The sequence below is a fragment of the Pelodiscus sinensis genome, chromosome 5 (assembly GCF_049634645.1).
Source record: "Pelodiscus sinensis isolate JC-2024 chromosome 5, ASM4963464v1, whole genome shotgun sequence".
In the NCBI taxonomy this organism is placed as follows: Eukaryota; Metazoa; Chordata; order Testudines; family Trionychidae; genus Pelodiscus; species Pelodiscus sinensis.
The window spans coordinates 123,051,094-123,072,093 of record NC_134715.1 but is presented as its reverse complement, the minus strand read 5'-3'; the positions used below and the strand labels follow the sequence as shown (position 1 = coordinate 123,072,093).

Here is a 21,000-nt window from a genome sequence, read left to right as displayed (position 1 = left end):
TGTCAATGAGTCCTAACAGGATATATGTTTGCTGAGTGGAAAAGGACAGCGACATTATTTTAAAACTTAATATTATTTTCAGGAAGTGGAAAAGTAAAAAATTAAGCAATAATATGTTGATTATGGAGTGCTGCTGATATTTGGGACAAGTACTTTTCTGTTGTTACAATTGGATAGAAAATGTCCTTTTTCTCCGACTGGTCATTTTGAAAAATTAATACACTTCTTATGCAGGTTCCCCAGAAAGTGTTGTTTGTTCTGCTTGCTGAGCATCTGCCATTAACTAGTGTACCTCATTGATAGCTTTTGGCATGTAGAAGAGCCACTGCTCCCAAGAATGACTGGTTTATATGAAGGTGCAGGGGGTAGCCGAGTTTAGTCTATACAGGATAAATTTAAAAAAACAGCAAATGGGCTGGTAGCACTTTATAGACTAACAAAACATATAGATGGTATTATGAGCTTTCGTGGGCACAGCCCAGAAGTGGGCTGTGCCCACGATACCATCTATATGTTTCATTAGTCTATAAAGTGCTACCAAACCATTTGTTGTTTTTTGATTTATATGAGCATGTATCTATTCAAGTAAAATTGGGGGTCTCCACTTCATGGTTTGTATTCACCCTTTTAAGAGTTCATCTGAATTTGTTTGTGATACCCCACTCAGTTGTGGTTAATAATTATGCTGCCCTAGCAAAGGATAATGGGTTCAAGTGGGAAATAATGGATAGTTGCATGCTGTAGAAATGGGCTATTAAGATTAAATAACCATTCATCTCCTCATATTTATTTTAAGACTTTCATAGTGACTGTCTTTTAATAAAGAATAAGGCTCAGAATTTTTCCATACAAATTACATTTATTTTGGGCCTTTAATACAGCAAAGCATAAGGACAACATAGCAATAAATCCAAGCTCATTTGGAACATGAATGTGCAGTTACCTTTTATAAGGATCAGAGAACAATCATTGATGTAAGCAAAGCTAAAGAGTTCAGGAAGTCTGTTTTTTGTGGTAAAAGGAATCTTTAAAAAGTTTCTAAAAGCGATCATTACCATCATTAATATATTTTCAGCATCTCTGGAATATTATTCCTGTCTTACTGATGAAGAAATTGAAGCAATGAGGATGACTTATGAAAGCATGAGATTTGGCTCAGAGCAAATTTAGGATCTGAATATTTTGCATCTGACTCTTGGCTTCAGATTATTAGACTTCTCTCTCTGAGTTGGGCTCAGAGGGTGTGTCTAGACTACAGGGTTTTGTTGACAAGAGTGGACTTTTGTCAACAAAACTATACCTGCGTCTACACTACCACCGAGTTCTGTCGACAGAACACGGCAGTTTTGTCAACGGTGGTAAACCTCATTGTACGAGGAATAACGCCTTTTGTTGACAGAGTTCTGTCAACAGAAGGTGCTATTGCATCCACACTGTGCTTTTTCAAAAAAGAGCGTCTAGACTGTCAAAGCGGCTTGCTTTGCCGACAGAACTGGCTGTAGTCTAGACGCTCTTTGTCGACAGAGGCTTTGTCAACAGTATCTGTTGACAAAGTCTCTGTCGACAAAATCCTGTAGTCTAGACATACCCAGAAGGTGAGAGCATAAAGGGGAACAGTAGTAGATCATAACGGGGAACCCAAGGTAGTGTAGAGAAGTTTTACACCAGAAAGCAGAAGAGCACTGAATTAGGGGGTGGAATTTTGTTCAACAAATACAAAAAAAATGACTTTCTCTTAAGATGAGTTAATGGGAAGTGATATTAAGAGGAAGAGTGTATGTGGTTTTTCCTCGTTGCTCATTTTGCAAATTCCACTCTTGCAAATTTGCTTAATGTTCCCTTCACCTGCCATTATCAATGATTTCTAACTGTGCATTGAGTAAAAACTATATTGACTTTGTACCTTTTGTACTTGGAATATCTGTTTGCTAATGAAAATTCAAACTATTTTAATTGAGTCTGAAATGTAAGAGATGCTTAATCTTTCTAAGCATCTGACCAAAGCTGGACATACGTCCCTGTTTTAGAGAGGGAGCACACTGAGTTAAATGTTCCAGCATACACTACTCCTTGATGAATCAAGTGGCCTCTGCTCCTATCAAACTGGATCATTGCATGATGGGACATGTAGTCTCCACAGTCCACAGCTTCATATTAAACATGGGGATGGCTACAATCTGTGTATTTCATGCCCACTCCAGGAAAGCTGCTAGTGTGGTCACTATACATGAGACACTTCATTGCCAATAGTATATCCAGTACATTTAAAAAAAAAACCCGTAATCTTTAAAAGAAAATACTGTTTTTTAAAAGCATAAAGTATCAAAGGAGTCATGTGGCTACTCTCTGATCTGTCTGCAATGTGTGGTTTTGGTCCATTTCCTAATGGAGAAGTGTCCATCTTCTCAGGTGTCCATCAGGGATGTCAAATAGACCTCTTTCTGTGTAAGTCTCTAAACCAGCTGTGTTTCATCTCCTGAGTAATTAGGCTGGAAGAAACAGCTTTCAGCTCTTTCACTTAAGTATTGTCAATCTTGAATAGTCAAGTAGTGCTAGTGTGCATACATTGGTATTGTATGAATATTTTAATTCGGAGGCGTTTACCAGAGCGCTTCTGATCTTCAAAGCACATATGCACTTGTTTTTAAGACAATTACTTTAATTTGAGAGATCGTTAAAATTTGGACTCAATACTATACTGCAAGGTATTTGAGTTACATTTACTCCAAAAACTAGGATAATTCTTTCCGCTTATCACAGTCATCTGGTTGAAGATCTGTAAGAATTCATACTCAATTGAAAGACTTATCTTAATCTCGCCCTCATGAGGTTGGTAACTATTTGTTCTCATAGTACAGATGAGGAAACAAATTTTTATGCTTAAAGTGAGGTCCCTAAATATAGTATGAATTTAGATAGTTAGAAAATTGGTTGCATTTGAACGTCTTTGTTAAAGGGAAATGTAACTTACCCAAGGTAACAAGCCTATGGTGGAGCTAAGACTAGAACCAAGCTGTCCTGATGAAAGTCCTGTGTTTTAACCATAAGATGATTGTTTTTCCTCTTTAAATACCCGTAGTTCCAGTTTAATTTACCCTAGTATGTCCTCTTTTGCATATATTTTGCATATTTTAAAGTACATCACACACTGATGTGAAATGTCTTACTTTTATCCTGTTGTCACTAATGTGCAGTTCTCTTTAGAGCATTAGCACACTCAGAGTTACACTATCCACTAACACACACTGATATTTATACACACATTTAGTAATCAATTTTTAATACAGTTAGTAGTCCTGGTAGTAATTTGCGTGGCGTGTTTGGTAATGGGATCTGGAGCACTTCATCTCCAGATGACCATTCAAAATGTGGTCAGAATGGACAAAAATCTCTTCAAAAAGTAGTCCTATGGCACCTTAGGGTACATCTGCACAGCAGGGCTCAAGTCAGATTAAGCCATGCAACTTCAGCTATGTCAATTGCGTAGCTAAAATTGAAATAGCTTGATTTGGCTTTTAGTGCTATCTACAAAGCAGGAAGTCGAAGGAATAACACTCTTCGTTTTCCCTTACTCCTTGTAAAATGCAGCTTACAGGAGTTGGAATAAAAAGTCCGCCATCTCGATGACATTTCGAAATAAAGGCTTCTCTCTGCTGAGAATGCTAATACAGTGCCACTTACAGTGTAAACTCTTGGTATTGAGACCAAAGTAAATCTGGATCATGAACTCCTTTTACACAGGCTTCTGAATAATCCTCAACTGAAGAGATTTTTACAGAGAGCAGAGTGCAGAATTGGCCTTCATATGCAATTTTAACAGTTTTCTTGAGCTTGAACAAAGTCATTAACTGGATGTCTCATTAGAAAGTCAGCCTTCAATGCAACACCTCATTCACATCAAAAGCTAAGTATGGGACACTTTCAGCCCGTTCAATTAGCGTCATTAGCACCAGCACTATAATGACAGGTATTTTTTTTCCCCTTTCCCTACTCTTTTCTGTTATAAATTCTGGGTTCCTGTTTGTTTCCAGCTCATCTGCAGAAGTGGGTTTTGCCCATGAAAGCTTATGATACTATATATATTTTTGTTAGTCTCTTAAGGGTATGTCTACACAGCAGCGTTAGTTTGGAATAACTGATGTTATTCTGAAATAAGTGTTCATCTACACTATTTTCCAAGGAGTAATACATGTAAAATCCCATTTTAATTAGCTAATTGATTAAACATTAGGTGCAACTGATTGAACGGGACTGAAACAGCTACCTGGAGGCCGCTCTCGCTGGGCTATAGCACCCTTGCTTGCAGCACACCAGGGCCGTGCCCACTGTGGTCAGCAGCTCATCTGGCTGCGCTTGAGTACCTCCTTCCTGTGGCAGGCACTGCAGGGCTGCTGCAGCCCCCACTGGTTAACCATAATCAGTAAGCCCCAGGTATTAAGGGTGAGGCCTGCTGATTAACCATTAACATCCTTATTTCACAGTAGCATACTTTACAGCTGACTACAATAAGGTCCAGCTAAACTCGTTTAATTGCACGTTTTGCCTTAAGCATAAACCCATTGGTTTGGTCCAATGGGTTCTCCTTATTAATGTAGAGTTACCCTGAAAAATGTAATAACTGACTTGCATGCCAGAATTCTGAGTCTGGGATATATATGAATTGAGCCATGGCAGCACTGTGTTTCTCTGGAGTCATCTCAGTGCCGTTGTTATTTATCAGCCTTTAAGCGCTCTTCCTTGCAACTAGCTTTTACATGTCCATATCCACTGTTATTACAGTATCAGTTCACGTCTTTTCTCATAACTGGGCATAGAATCATAGAACTGGAAGGGATCTTGAAAGATCATCAAGTCCAGTCCTCTGCACTCATGGCAGGACCAAGCACCATCTAGATCATCCCAGTCAGGTGTCTGTCTAACCTCTTAAATATCTCCAGTGATGGAGATTCCACAACTTCCTTAGGCAATCTATTCCAGTGTTTAACCACCCTGACAATTAGGAAGTTTATCCTAATGTCCAACCTAAACCTCCTTTGCTGTAATTTAAGCCCATTGCTTCTTGTCCTATCTTCAAAGGCTAAGGAGAATAATTTTCTCCCTCTTCCTTTTAACACCCTTTTAGTTACTTAAATTGCTATCATGTCCCCTCTCGGTCTTCTCTTTTCCAAACTAAACAAACCTAGTTCTTTCAGTCTTCCCTCATAGGTCATGTTCTCTAGACCTTTAATCATTTTTGTTGCTCTTTTCTGGACCTTCTCCAATTTCTCCACAACTTTCTTGAAATGTGGTGCCCAGAACTGGACACAGTACTCCAACAGAGGCCTAATCAGCACAGAGTAGAATGAAAGAATGACTTCTCGTGTCTTGTTCACAACACTCCTGTTAATGCATCCCAGAATCATGTTTGCTTTTTTTGCAACAGTGTCACACTGTTGACTCATGTTTAACTTGTAGTCCACTATGATCCCCAATCGCATTCAGCAGTACTCCTTCCTAGACAATCACTTCCCATTGTGAAACTTAACTATTTGTTGTTTTTTAAGTTTTTCTTTGAGAACAGTTATCCAGCCAGTTATGCAGGGAAAGGTGTTGTCATTGTTGGTGTTTTGGCCAAACTTGAAATAAGTTACGCGGATTGAGCTACATCAGTTGTGTAGCTTATTTTGAAATAGCTTTATTTTGAGTGTTGGTGCCATCTACGCAGCACTTATTTTGAAATAAAGCGCTCTTTCTCCAACTTCCCTCACTCATCATAAAATGAGGGTTACAGGAGTCGGAGAAAGAAGTCCTCCAGCTTGACAGTATTTCGACATTATAACTGCCCGCTGTGTAAACATGAACTGTCATTTCAAAATAACACTAATTATTTTGAAATAATGTTGCTGTGTAGACATAGCCTTTGAGACCCGATTCAACACATTGATATCTAGTAAACTTCAGTAACAAGGATGTAAAAAGGCAGTAAATATTTTGGGTGAATAGGCCATCCATGTAGTTATATCTACATTAGAAGCACAGCAATGTGTGTGCTCATAAATATTATTGTTCATAAATTGCATGCAGGGCATGATGCCTAAGTCAGTGCTCAGTCAAGTAGAGCTGAAGTTCAGGATGGCATGTACTACAGGGTGTCAGTGTGCTTAAATTGTCCTTTGGGAGTTGTCATATTCTTTCATAGCATGGAGCACAGTCACATTTGAATAGGTGTTGTCACATTTGAATAGGTGTTGGGAACATGAACACTCTCATTCACTGTCATCTAATCCACATCTTCTCTCATCACAATTGCACATTCTTGGTGGCAAGTAGAACAACTAATTATAGACCTATGTCCTGCATAGGAGCTGCTAAGGAGAGTCTGACTTATCTGAAGAGTGAGGAAAGGGGTAAGCAATTCTGGAAATGCACCTGAAGGAGGGGGCTTCGGGCATTCAGCCAATGAAATGCAGATTGGAATTTCAGTGAGGGGATTTTTTTTCTTTCTTTTGTTTGAGATCAGAGCAGTTTTTCCCCCAAGTAACAAGGGAGTTAGCTCTCCTAGGAATGGACTCCTGGAAATGTGTAAGTAGGGAAAAGTTTAGATAGTCTGTCAGGTTTTATTATTTTCCTTGGTTGTGGGTTTGGAAATCATCTCTGAGCTGGTTAATTGTTTTTCTCTTTTGTAATTGAGGATTACAACCCAGGGATTTCCCCAGAGTCTAATTCACTCCATGGCTTTTAACACCTAGTCATTTACTATGCTTACAACAGTAGTTCTGTTTTGATGATAAAAGTGTTTTCCGTCTTGTTGTGATTAACCGATATTGGTTGATTGTTGTGTCCTTAAGCCTACCTCCCTGAGTTACCTGGAGGAGCAGAATCCCATCATTCTTTGCACATTCCCTCTGTTTGTTTTCCCAGCTCCAAGCAAAATGGAGGTTGGGACAGTGGGGAGAGCTTTGCCTTAGGGAAGGGATTTCCCTGGAAAAGGGTTTATTTTGTATTTTTTTAACTCTGTTGTGTGGTGGCAGCAACCAATTTTATGAGTCTCAGGAAAACTGAGACTGGACAAGTTTGTCTCTGGGGAGTGAGTCAGGTTCTTACAGAGTTTATTCTGCTAACCAGCCCCCATATCTACACTTGAAGTGTCAAACTGGGGAACTGAGCTGTAACAGCATATGATATAACATCTACAAACTTCGGAGGAAGGTTAGCAATGTGCAGTTAGCCAAATCTTTGGAGTCCATTGCCAAGTGCTCACAGTTGAAAGACAGCTGTTCTGTTCCTTCCATTTTCCTATGGTTCTGTTTCTCTGCTAGGCCCCTTTTTAAAGAGTTTTATTAATGTACCTGCCTCTGGATTATTCAGCAATAATGAGGAAATACAGAGCAGACTTTCAGTAATAGTAAATATTTCTACTCTCATTTTCTCACCTCTTTGCCTCTTCTGAATCCATCTCTAGATTCATCTTTTCTTTCTGCTTTAGGACTCCAACCCCTTCTAATAACTTATTTGTGGGACTTGGGGATTTAAATTTATAGCATTTGATTAGTTTCAACGGTTCTGCTGAAATGCACAAATATCTAACATTATACATAATTGAATCAACACTTGGATTTTTTTCTTCCTGTGTGTGACTTTTAGATCTTTTGACACTGCTATATTCTTTTTGATATATAAAATAATGACAGTAAGCATTTAATTTAATTGGCCAGGAGCCTTTTTTTTAAATGTAGACCCACCGTTACCTTATGCAACCTTGTATTCCTGTAACTGTCACAGTTGTCTTCATGCCCCTTCCATTGTGTTCTACACCCATGTGTTGTGTCTAAGACCAGCTCTGTGGTAGCCCAAGAAGGTCAGCTTAAGATACATAACTCCAGCTATGTAAATAACATAGCTGGAGTTGACGTACCTTAAACTGAGCTTGGCGCTGTCTCCACAGTGGGAAATCAACAGGAGTGAATGCTTCCATTGGCTTCCCTTTCTTGTGGCAAGGAGTAGGAGTGCTGGCGCTAACAAGGGTGCCTTCAGCATTCAATTTAATGGGTCCTTACTAGACCACTAAGTTGAACACTAGAAGATTGATCTGCGGTGCAGCAAGTGAAGATCGTCCAAGTTTCTCTGTTCAAAGCAAAAAGATTGCAAATATTTTCTCAAGGGGAGATAAAGTAGCCATTGCCTGTGGTAATATCTCACATATTCAGTTACATTCCAGTTTGTTCTGCTTCATATTTATTTCCCTAGTGTAGATATTCCCTTTATAGTTCAGTGCTTTTGCTAATTATGTAGAATAAAGAGCCTTAAAGCAAACTGATCAAGTTTTGTTGAAAGTTCATAACTTTTTTAGGTTTAAGGTAGGCTTGTGCTAAAGTGCAGAGCTGAGAATCATAAAATCTTGGCTCTCTTCCCAGCTCTTCGTTGGACTTCTTGTGTGGCCTGCAGCGAGTCATGTAACTCTCCATTTGACAGGGATGAAACTAAATACATCATGAATCTCCAAGTGCTTTACGCTTATTGGATGGATGGTGCTAGAAAAAGAAAGAGCATGATTAGAATTAAGCATCTGGCCAGTATAACCCATGAAAAGTGTTTTGAAAATAAAGTTTTTCTTTGGAAATAGTATTTTGAGTCAACAGCTGGTGGCGTGCATCTTGCTGAAGAGCAACATTTGACATATAGCCTTTGTGGAAACCCAACCCAAGAGACTCACCTTTTTAAAGGTCTGTACTAAAGGTCTGTGCCCATGAAATTGCAGTTATAGATCAACCAATGGGTGTGTGCAAGGCAGGGCTGTTCATGTGCATAGATAAAATAATACAGACTTGTGCATCTGCAAAGCCTCAACTTGAGTGAGTGCATTGAGACTTTGTTGTAGAAGCTCTTCTTTGGGATTGTTGAACTGATATTAAAGTAACATGGAAAGTGGGTTTTATAGTCACATGCTTCAGGTTTCCATTCTGCAAGAGTCCCGAATGATGTCCCTTTTCAATGAGGAGACTGCAACTGTGTCAGTTCAGTCATAGGTTGTAGATGAATACTTGATTACTACAAATATTTGAATATGTCTAAAAACAATCATTTTAAAAAGGGGTATTTTGACTAAGGACATTACATATTGTGTAATTGATTAGTTGCGTAACTGCATGAAGTCTTAGCGGTTACACAACTATTCGATAGTCTCCAGGGGCAGGGCCAGCAGCCAGTGAGCTCTGAGCTCCCAGCTCCACTCCCAGGCAGTCCCCTGTCACCTCACACTACTGCCTCTCTATCAGAGGCAGCAGTGCTGGGTGTCAGGTGGAGCTGGTCCATGTGCTCCATGCAAACCAGCTCCCCATGCAAACCATCTGCCTGCCACCCCATGCTGCTGCCATTGGGTCCGTTGCACTCTTTGCAGCCAAGTAGAGCAGCAGGAAGCGGTGGCCCGGCCCACACTGCTTCCCGTGGCTCCCCATGGCCACAAGGAGCGAAACAGAGCCAGTGGGAGCCGTGAGGCTCCGTGGCCACAGCGCCAGTAAATAAACAAACTGGGGTGGCTAGTTAATGTGTTTCTCAAAGTGGTTTTGTGGAACACTTTCAGAAACACTGTCCTAGACCAAACACCTCTCCTATTATTTGTGGCCATAGAGGATATCTGGCTACCCACCTGGTCTTTTAAATCCCCAGTGCTCCTGGATATACTGCCTCAAATATTGCATTCCTTTCTCATGCTCCCCTGGATGTTCCTTTCCTGTTGATGAATGGCAGCTGCAGATTCACTGATGGCTCAAATCCCCAAGGGACATTTCCTCTCTTTGAGAGCACCCCTTAGTGGAGACATTAAAGCTTGCTCCTCTTGTTTTCTTCAGTCTCCTTACTGGGATCTTCAGGGCCCTGCCAGTCAGTTCCTGGCACTGCCCCGCAGTGTCTTCTCTATTTCCTCCTCTCCTCTTCCCAAGCTACCCTCTTAACTGCACTTGTTATATAGGGTTGCAGATGGTTGAAACAAAAATACTGAACAACCCCCCCCCCCCAAAAGGGAAAATATTTTGTTGAAGGAGGGGGGGAGAGGCCAAAGTTGTTGAGCAAAAGAAAAACAAGAAAAAGGACTCCAAGGACTTAAGCCAAAATAAAATAAAACAAAACAGCATGTCCCCTTTAACAGTGAGTGCAGGGATAGGAACAGCGGTGCAGTTGAGCACTAAGACCCAGGGGAAGCATTGCTTCCCCTAGGTCTTTTGGTCAGCAGTCATTTTGTGCCGGAATCCTTGGGGAACCAGGTAAGCAAGGGTGTTGGGGGCCAGGGAGGGGCTTGAGGGGGAGGTCAGATGCTGAATGTTTGTAGGTTGCCAGGTGCCCGGCATTTTCACCTCCTGGCCAGGGAAAAATTCAGAAAATACAGGACATCTCAGGTGTCCAATATTCTCTGAATTTTTTTTACCAGACAGGAGCCGAAAATACTGGACTGTCCAGGTGAATACCAGACACCTGACAACCCTATTGTTATATCTTCTTCCTTGCTGCCGTGTAAGAGCTTGTTGACACAAGAATCTTGAAACTGAGATGTGAATTTAAGCCCATTTAGTGAAACCAATGTACCCTGCTGTTATGACAGTCTTACTTCATTTTCAGAATGGATTTTTTGTTGTTTAGTTCAAGAACTTATCTGTACTTGATAATTCAGATTTAGCTAAAGTTTGAATTTTTAAAGCACAGTCAACCTTGGATTAAGCTAAACTGGTGTAAAATACTCTTGTTCTGAGACAAGTGTGTCCACACATGGAACAGCTACTGTGCTTTAAATTCACACCCCAACTCAATCCAGATTTACTTTCAAGTGTAGACCAGCCTAAATCAACTAGGAGCAGGGTTAAACTAAATGAGAACTAACCACTCTTAAACTGAAAATAATATTTACGTATTTGTTCCAATTTAACAAAATCGGTTAAAAAAACAAAGATAAACTAGTGCAACTTTCCTACTTTGACAAGGCCTCACTGCCTTCCTCTCTTCATATATCTAGCAACTTCATCTTCCTTGATGGCTCTCCTTTAAAATGTGCTTCTTTTGCTAACACTTCCCACACAGAGGGCTAGAACAGGACTTGCGTATTACTTGAGTGCTATTTAAGTGCCTCTTCTCATTCCTTTCCTTTCCAGGTCAGATGGATTGGAAACAGTTGGACTCAAAATACCTCAGGGCAGAGTCTTTTCTGTCTCTTTGTTTTTATAAGAGCCAGGTACACTAACGGTTTTCTGTAACTAGTACTTTGAAGGTCCCCTAGACCAGCAGATTTGTGGATGAGTTGGTTTAGGCAGCTTTCCAATAGTCCTTTGAAAACAACCAAGCTCTGTGTGGTGGATTTTTTTTCTTTTGCTTTAATATATCACAGTTCAATAAATGGCTCTTTGTTTTATCATCTCTCATTAGATGTAATTATGTGATCATCAACAGCAGCTGGAATTTTTCTTAAGTAAAGGAATGGAAATCTTGGCCTAGCTACTGAATGCTTTTCTCTTTAACCTTTGATTTTAGGTGTTACCTTGGACGAGGCAACAAGAAAAGACCTTTTCACAGACACTTTCTGTAAAGTGTGTGGAGCTGTGCTGCAGTTTGAGTCACAAAGAATTTCACACTATGAGGTAGGCCCCAAGGATATCTCAGTATTTTCCTGTATAATACAACCTGTATTTTTTTTTTCAATGCTGATTGTATTGCCTAAGGGTCACTTACAGATTTTGTAGTGTGTTATCCAAGACCTACCATCATGATTGAATGGTGACCAGAGTTGAATGCTGTGACTATCTGGATCAGTTACTGCAGCTGAAGGGTTGTATGCACGCTCTGCATAGATCACAAAATATACAGTGAACTACAAATCATGCCAAAGACTATTTATCTTGGAACTAATAAATACTTTGGGTGAATATTGTATAGGTCATACAGTGTACTTCACCTTTACACAAGATCCCTTGTATGTGTAGAGGTTTCCAAGCACTCTTATTTCCTCCAGTTTCAGCCAAAGCAATACATCCTCTTCACAAGTTAAAGATGTTCAGAATGTCAACTTCTTTGACAGTTCCTTATTGTTATTTACAAGAAACTTAGGACTTGGATTTGTCCTTTACTCCTGTTCATTTCAGTTGGAGTCCAAGTTACTCAGCACCGCATCAGAATCAAGCTTCAGCATGAGTTTCTCAATTTGGGGATATGTCTTCACTTTAAAAAAAAAAAAAAAAAAAAAAGTGTGTTCTTAACTCGGGTTCAAATAACAATGAAGACATGGCAATTCAGCTTTTGTCTTAGATTAGCAACTCAGCTTAAAGCTTTTATTGGGGAGCTTGGGGTTGAACTGCAGCTCTACCCTGAGTTGCTGCATCTTCACTGCTCTTTGAACCCAGATAGTTAATGTCAGCTAAGAACCCACCATTGCTCTGGATTTTGCAATCCTTTGTTGAATCTGCCTCAGCTGAGGATGGAGACAGTATCCTCAGGAGTCCCTAATGACTTCACCATTGCAAGGGAAAAGGCAACTTCACATCCTGAGAGTGTTCTCTTAATCGATGTTTCAGCCAACATCGAACTTCTGCATAGCGGGATCTTGTTCTCTTTGGTGGCAGCCTGGGGATTGTTCCTCTGAAGCCGTGACATCTATTTGGATAGTATCAGCTCAGAGCAAGCAAATGCCATTTTGGCCAACAGGTGACTACTGTATCATGGAACTTACCAGGACAGAGTGTGGTGTGGGACGGCACCTGAGAATTAAAAATGAATAGGATCCTTCTTATTGTGAGGCAAAATGGCCTTGTGGATAAGCCACAAGGCTGGGAAGTAGGAGAGCTGGGTCCTAGTCTTCATTGTGCAATAGACATTCTCTGTGATCCTATGTTTGTTTCTAAGACTGTCTAGGCTTCAGGAGCCCCATATTTTATAGAGAGATGGAAGAGATGCTTTAATGCACTAAGGTGAGGATTAACTGGTAACTATCTGCGTTTAGATCCTTGAATGGGAGTCCCTATAAAAGTGCTACGTATTAGCATTATTTATTAATAAATATTATACCAACAGTCTTTGTCCATGTCAAGGCTATTCCCCTCTCTTAAGTACAGAAGGTGGGGGCCTGCAAGAGACTTTAAATCTACCTTGCCTGTATAGGCTTCTGCTTAAAAGCTCCCCGGTGTCACTGATTCCCTGGTCTTTCGAGATAGGCTGTCACCATCAAGTTTAAAATAAAAAGCCTTCTTCTTAGACCCAGGAACAAGAGCTTCAGCTTCCCTTGGTGTCTCCAAGCTCTTTTACCACAAGAGAGCATGAAGAAAAAAGAGAAAACAAACTGCAGTCTCTGATATCTGACCTCTCATGAGGGTACATCTACACTGTGGGGGATTTCCAGGATACCGAGAGGTGTCCCAGAAAAACTCTGCTGCATCCAGGGAATGCGTTTACTCTTCTGCTTTGGTGTTGGGTTTTTTGTTTTGTTTTTGTTTTTGTTTCTTTTTTTGCGGCAGTGAAAACACACTCTTTTGGAAGCCCTGTCTTCCTCTTTCCATGAGGAAGAAGGGATGTTCCAAAAGAGGGGGCGTTTCCAAAATTTGGCCCAGTGAAGACAGGCCAAATTCTGGAAAAGCCTCTTCTGAAAAAAAAAATCAGAAAAAGCTATGCAAAATGCAGAGCGCATTTTGCATAGCTTTTTCCAAAAAACAGCTGTAGTGTAGACCTACTCTCAGTCTTAGACATCCGTACACGGACTTCCTGTTACCTTCCAGGACATACGAATCAAATCATCTCCTTAAAAAAGGTGATTTTATTAACAAAACAAAAAGATATACTTGATAAAGCATACTTGGTTGCTAGGTGTTACAGAGCAACTGAGAAAAGAACAGATTAAAACAGAGAAAAATGCTGTTGCAGGGCTACAGCTTAGATACGGTGTATGGGGCGGCACATAGACTTAGTACAGAGAAGTTTAAGCAAACAACAAGACAAAGAAAATAACCTGATCGTGACTAATTAAACATTTTCCTGTCTACTCACTATCTGTGCTTCAAGGTCTAGTTAATTTCCATTACCTTGTAGGCATGGTAGTTCTGCCTGGTTCAATTCATCTTGTTTCCTCAGCTTCTAGCTTAAAATTCCCACAAAGAAAAACAGCAAGCAGGTATATCTTTTCAATTCATATTTCAACACCCTCTCCTATTGGCTCTCCTGGCTCCCTGCCAACACATAAGAATGGCCATACTGGGTCAAACCAAAGGTCCATCTAGCCCAGTATCCTGTCTTCCAACAGTGGCCAATGCCAGAAGCCCCAGAAGGAGTGAACAGAGTAGTAATCATCACATGATCCCTCTCCTGTCATCCATTTCCAGCCTGTGAGAAACAAAGGCCAGGGACACCATTCCTACCCATCCTGGCTATTAGCCATTGATGGACCTAACCTCCATGAATGTATCTAGTTCTTTTTTAACCTTGTTAAAGTCCTGGTCTTTACAACATCCTCTGGCAAGGATGACCCTGCATGAAGAAAAACTTCATTTTGTTTGTTTTTAAACCTGCTACCTATTAATTTCATTTGGTTCTTATGTTATGGGAACAAGTAAATAATTTTTCCTTAATCATTTTTCCACGTCAGTCATGATTTTAAAGACCTATCATAATCCCCCTTAGTCTTCTCTTTTCTAAGGTGAAAAGTCCCATCCCAGTCTTTTTAATCTCTCTTCATAGGGGACCATTTCAAACCCTAAATACTTTTTGTTGCTCTTTTCTGAACCTTTTCCAATGGCAATACATCTTTTTTGAGATGAGATAACCACATCTGTATGCAGTATTCAAGATGAGGGCATGCCATGGTTTTATACAGAGGCAATAAGATATTCTCTGTCTTATTCTCTGTCTCCTTTTTAAATGTTTTCTAACATTTTGTTTGCTTTTTTGACTGAAAACATCCACTCAATGTGCAGTAGCCGAGAACTATCCACAGTGGCCCCAAGATCTCTCTTGAGTAGTTATAGCTAAATTAGTTCCCATTTTTGGGATTATTTTTTCCAGTGTGCATCACTTAACGTTTATCAAGATTAAATTTAATTTGCCATTTTGTTGCCCAATCACTTAGTTTGGTGAGATGTTTTTGAAACTCTTCACAATCTGCTTTGGTCTTAACTATCTTGAGCAGTTTGGTGTCATGTGCAAATTTTACCACTTCACTGTTTACCCCATCTCTATATCATTTATAAATAGGTTAAATAGGATTGTACCCAATATGGACCTTTGGGGGATCCCACTAGTTACCTCTCTCCATTCTGAAAACATGCCGTTTATTCCTACCCTTTGTTTCCTATCGTTTAACCAGTTATCAATCCATGAAAGGACGTTCCCTCTTATCCCATGACAACTAACTTTACTTAAGAGTCTTTGGTGAGGGACCTTATCAAAGGCTTTCTGGAAATCTAAATACTCTATATTCACTGGATCCCCCTGTCCACATGTTTGTTGACCCCCTCAAAGAACTCTAGTAGATTACTAAGGCATGATTTCCCTTTACAGAAACCATGTTGACTTTTCCCCAACAAATTATGTTCATCTATGTGTCTAACCATTTTATTCTTTTCTATCGTTTCAACTAATTTGTCCGATATTGACATTAGACTTACCAAAATGCAGGACAATGTAGCACTTTAAAGACTAACAAGATGGTTTATTAGATGATGAGCTTTCGTGGGCCAGACCCACTTCCTCAGATCAAATAGTGGAAGAAAGTAGTCACAACCATATATACCAAAGGATACAATTAAAAAAAATGAACAAATATGAAAAGGACAAATCACATTGCAGAACAGGAGGGGGATGCAGGGTGGGGGGGGGGAGGAAGAAAGGTAAGTGTCTGTGAATTGATATTAGAGGTAGGGAGAGTGGGATGTTTGTGAGTTAATGGTATTAGAGGTGATAATTGGGGAAACTATCTTGGTAATGGGTGAGATAGTTCAAATGTTTGTTGAGTCCTTTTTGGAAAGTGTCGAATTTTAACATGAATGACAGTTCAGAGGATTCCCTTTCAAGTGCAGATGTAAAAGGTCTTTGTAGCAGAATGCAAGTGGTTAAGTCATTGAGAGAGTGTCCTTTCTGGTTAAAATGGCAAGAAACTGTTTTCTCTTTGTGATCTTGTCTGATATCTGTTTTGTGGGCATTAATCCTTTGGCGAAGTGTCTGAGATGTTTGTCCAATGTACAAAGCAGACGGACACTTTCGGCACATGATAGCATAGATTATATTTCTGGATGCGCAGGAATATGTGTTCTTGACCTTATAACTCACTTGGTTAGGTCCAATAATGGTATCAGCAGAATGAATATGTAGACAAAACTGGCAACGGGGTTTGTTGCAAGGGAAGGTACCAGGGTTGGTATTAGTGTGGTATGTCCTGTGGTGGTTGGTAAGAATCATCTTGAGGTTAGGTGGGAGACAGACCCATAGTCTCCTATAGACAACCACCTAACCTCATTTTCAGAGTTACTGCTTCCCAAGATAGAGTTCCCCATTCTATAAATATGGCCTGCATTCTTTGTTCGTAGATGTATACATTTATATCTGCCGGATTTAAAACACACATTGTTTTCTTGCATCCAGTTTTAGCAATCAATCCAGATTGCTCTATATCAGAGATTTGTCTACTTCATTATTCACCATTCCCCAATCTTTGTGTCACCTGTAAACTTTATCAGCAGTGACTTTGTGTTCTTACAGATTGTTAACAAAAAATGTTAAATAGCATGGGTCCAAGAACCAATCCCTGCAGGGGCCCACTATAACGTATTCACTCTATAATGATTCCCCACTTACAATTGAATTTTGAGACCAGCTTTTAACCTATTAAGTACTATGTTAATTTTATATTCTAATTTTTTAATTAAAAGGTGGTAGAAGTCCTTCAACACTGTTATCTAGTGGCCTGCTGATTTTAATATGCCTGTCATTAGTGGCTGCTGTTTAATGTTCTCCTGAGATACTAGTTGAATGGAACAAGTGTCATTGTTTGATATATGACTACATCCTGTGTTTTTCCCCAAATATGGAACAGATCTTTATTGAACAAGTCAGCTTTTTCTGCATCATTATTGATAATTCTACTATTTCCACCTAGTAACAGACTGGCACTATCATTAAGATTATTTGACAAATCTGGAAACCAGTTTGACCCTGAGCAAAACCAATCTGCTGAGAAGATTATCTGAACCACATCAGAGCATCAGGATCTTCTCTCCAGCTGTGGTCCATCCCTGATATTTCAGAGGAAGGCAAAACAAAAGACAAAAAAGCAAACATTCGCCCCCAACCCAGAATACATCTGGCCAGTTGTGATTTGAGGATGAGAAGGAGCAGGATTTCTTCCTGGCTGTCACAGGCGACCAGCTAAAGCCAGGAAGCATGAGATTTAGATTATAATCATTGCCTTACTGCTGAGCTGCAAGTGTTCTGAGCATGCTGAGGGAAGTGCAGAGCTTCCTGTTCTCTCCAGGGTCCATGAAGGGGCATTCTCAGATTTTGACTGAACAAATCTTAATTTCTGCGTAAGTCAGCACATGGGTCCTTGTTAATGGGCGAGAAATAATTCTTCTCTTTTCAGGGCAAAAAGCATGCTCAGAAAGTTCGCCTTTATTTCCAAATGCGCAGTGAACAAGAGGACGTACAAGAGCCTGGCAAACAGAAGAGACCAGATTATGTGAACTTTCAGGTGACTTTTCCTCTTCAGATCTGTAGCTAAGATGTTAAATGAGCCCTTCATTGTTGAACCCTTGTAATTGAGCTTGCTATTGGTTTCAGATTGATGGGAGTGGAGCAGTGGACAAAAACAAATATTGCAGTCTCTGCAACATGATTTTTACTTCTCCGGTTGTTGCTCAGTCTCATTACCTGGGGAAAATACATGCCAAAAAGCTGAAGCAGTTATCAGGAGACCAACCTCAGATGCCTGCACAGACCACTCAGTCACAAACAGGTGAGCACTAAGTGGGTTCTGTATCCTACATGGTGCATGTATTTTACTGTCACTTCTCTGAGCCAGATAAAGTGAAGAATTGATCATCTTCCCAGCCCTACTACTTCTCTGTGCCTTTGCAGTGTATTGAAGTATGGCAGATGGTGTGACAACTCAAGATGCAGCCAGGAAGTAAAAGAATGAAGATGTTATTGCTCAGAGAATATAGCAAAGGACTGGGAGCCAGGGACCTTTGAATTATAATCCCTGCTCTTCCACTGATGGTGGCTGTAGGCAGATGTCTCCATTTCTCCATCTGTGAAATGCAAATAACACTTGTATTCTTGGGGTATTGTGAGGGTTGATTGCAGCCCGCAGCAGGCATTATACTAATTGCCAAAGTAGTGTTACTAATTATTACGCAAATCAATCCAGGAACATGTACTAACACCTTGAGCAGGACCCAGGATTGAAACCTAACACACCTTTCTTGTTTCCATGCCACCCACTCAGTATACCTGCAAGAGCTGAAAGTAGGTGATTTGGTTGTGAGAGAAAGCTCACTTGTCTGGTGAGCCCATTCTCCTTTGTGAGATGAGAGAGCTTGAGGATTATGTTCTCTCTTGAACAGGGTAGTCTGGAAGCCACAGGGCTGCTGCTTTCACTTTTCGGCTGCAGTAGTGTAATACTCATATTTACATGGTTCCAAAGAACTGTTTTTCAGACTTTCATTTGTTGTGCTATTAACAGGTTCCCCCTCTGGTCCTTCTACATCTCTGGCACTACCGCAGCCCACCACTGAGAAGCTCTCCCAGGATCCGGATGCTGAGGAATCCACGTCATCCTCTAGTATTGCTTTGGATTTAAATGATCCAGACAAGTATTGCAAGCTCTGCTCCGCTCCCTTCAATAACCCACTGATGGCCCATCAACATTATGTTGGTAAGAAGCACAAAAGAAATGAAGCACGGAAGAAGATGATGGCGGAGATGGGAGATGAAGCTATTCCTGCTGAATCCAGTGCAAATGGTATGTAAGCTATGGGGAATTATTCTAGGGCCTTCATTGATTGTAGGTGGGTGTTTGGTATTGCCAAAAATCACAGTCGGATTTGTGCTTTGGACTTAGTTTATTTTCTCCTTTCCCTTTGTGCTGTGCGCTGCTAGATTTTATGGTCTCTGAACATCTTTGATTTGGAAAGTATTTCGTAGTGACGCTGAGGTCCAAATCCAGTTGAACTCATCAGCAAAACTCTCATTGACTTTAATGGGACTAGGATCTGACTGTCTGTGAACCAACTGTCAGCCCTTTCTATACTAGAATTCAAGAACCAGATCTGACCCCATTCCAGTATTACCATTTATATATTCCAGACCTCCTTAAATTAACCAGGCCGTGGTCATAAATAAACTCAAGGAATGCGCTTTCCAAATAATAGCCTGTCGGGGAAGGGTGTGTGTGCTGAATTTGTCAGATAGATAAGGTGGTTGGCTTTTGGGATGGAGCATTTACTTACTGACTTTTGCTGTATTTGGAAATATTGATGCTTCAGCTTGTAAGGTGGGGAAATGACGTAACTTAGTAAGGCACAAGCCTTTCCTCCTCAGCTCTTACTACCTGTTCACTCCAGGCTACGTGTGTTAAGCCGTTATGTACCACATTGATGTTTTTCTAGGCTTTATCCAGCATTCTCTACTCAGATATCCTTGTCTAAGCTAATACTGCGGTATTTAGACTGAATGATCCAGTTTATATTGTGAATGCTTATGCTCGATCCACATGGCATATTTACAATAATACTTCAGTTTCCAGCACAGTTATCCTTTTTGCCAACATTTAAGTACCAAGAAATAAAGACAGAAAGATGATCATCAATGTCCTTAAATAATCTGCTACACGCTAATCATCCCTACGCTGTTCTATATGCTTGGAGGTATTCTTTCGCAGACCCCGGTTCTCTTGTAACTGTAACAAAACAAAATCAGTTTACTGCATAAGCTTTGAGAAAAATGTCCCAATAAAAGAAGTTGCATAAAGAAATAGACAAAATGTGGTTTGCATTTTCCTGTTTACAATCTCTCTAACCTGTAACATTCTGTTCTTTCAGCATTTGGAGTTGGTAACTACATCTGTCCTATATGTAACATCACTCTTACATCTATAGAGATGTACCAGTCCCACATGCAAGGAAATAAACATCAGATTAAGTAAGTCTTTTGTCACTGTACAGCGCTGCTCTGCTGGTTCATGTTTCTGTTACAGAGCAGAAGTGGTGGAGGGGGTGCATGTCTTGTGCAGCATCCTCTGACAGCTGCTCTAAGAAATGGCTTTGACATGGCATATTTATTCTACTGGCTAAAATGGCCAACTATTTAAAAACCATATTCAGATAAAAAAATGTTACCTAACATAACAGCCTCTCCCTCCCTTCCCTGGCCTCCAGATCAGCTTACAGAGCTCTTCCCTCCCCCTTAATTTTAGAGGTTCCCTGCCCGTGGAAATGGGCTGCCCAGTTTTTCCTTACTTGTTTTGTGGAGGTGGTATTTCATACTTCAGTAAGGAGCCAGTCACACTTGCAGGGAATGGTCTGCAATGTGAAGTCGCCATTGCCGTGGCAAATTAGGACCTGACCCCCATCTCCAAAAATGTTGAGAGCCACAGTTCCCACTGACCTTCATGAAAGGTTGGGCACAGACCCTTTCAATATTAAACAATACATGGAAATATATAGTAAGACCTACTCATTTACAGTATAGACAGAAAAAAACCCTTTAAATCTCTGACTAGTTTAACAATGTGTAGCTTAAATCTCTCTACATTCATATATGCTATAATCTTTTAATATTTGGATTCTGTGTCTCAGAAAGCTGGGAAGACAGAGGATGTCTCTTTTTCTTTCTCTTCCCTCACCATTTTTCCTTTTCTTTTCCTGTCTTGTACCATCTAGCTATTCCTCCAGTTACATCTTTAAAAAAACAAAACTTCTGGTCATAATAATCATACTAGCACTTCTGTAGTGCTTTTCAGAGCATTTTCTCCTCTCAGTTAATTTCCTATGTATAAATACACGCGTT

General features: G+C 40.3%; 1 protein-coding gene across 2 annotated transcripts in view; it reads left to right on the top strand.

Annotated features, from left to right (window-relative positions):
• Positions 1-21,000, top strand: part of KRCC1 (lysine rich coiled-coil 1) — a 42,241-nt gene that overhangs the window by 9,049 nt on the left and 12,192 nt on the right. For both annotated transcript variants that reach the window (XR_012904439.1, XM_075930960.1), the window contains exons 2-6: positions 11,494-11,600; positions 17,576-17,683; positions 17,773-17,947; positions 18,677-18,955; positions 20,034-20,133. Coding sequence is in view for 1 of the 2 variants with exons in the window: in XM_075930960.1 (XP_075787075.1) it covers positions 11,494-11,600; positions 17,576-17,683; positions 17,773-17,947; positions 18,677-18,955; positions 20,034-20,133 (769 nt within the window). In the remaining variant the exon portion in view is untranslated. The remainder of the gene's footprint in view (positions 1-11,493; positions 11,601-17,575; positions 17,684-17,772; positions 17,948-18,676; positions 18,956-20,033; positions 20,134-21,000) is intronic.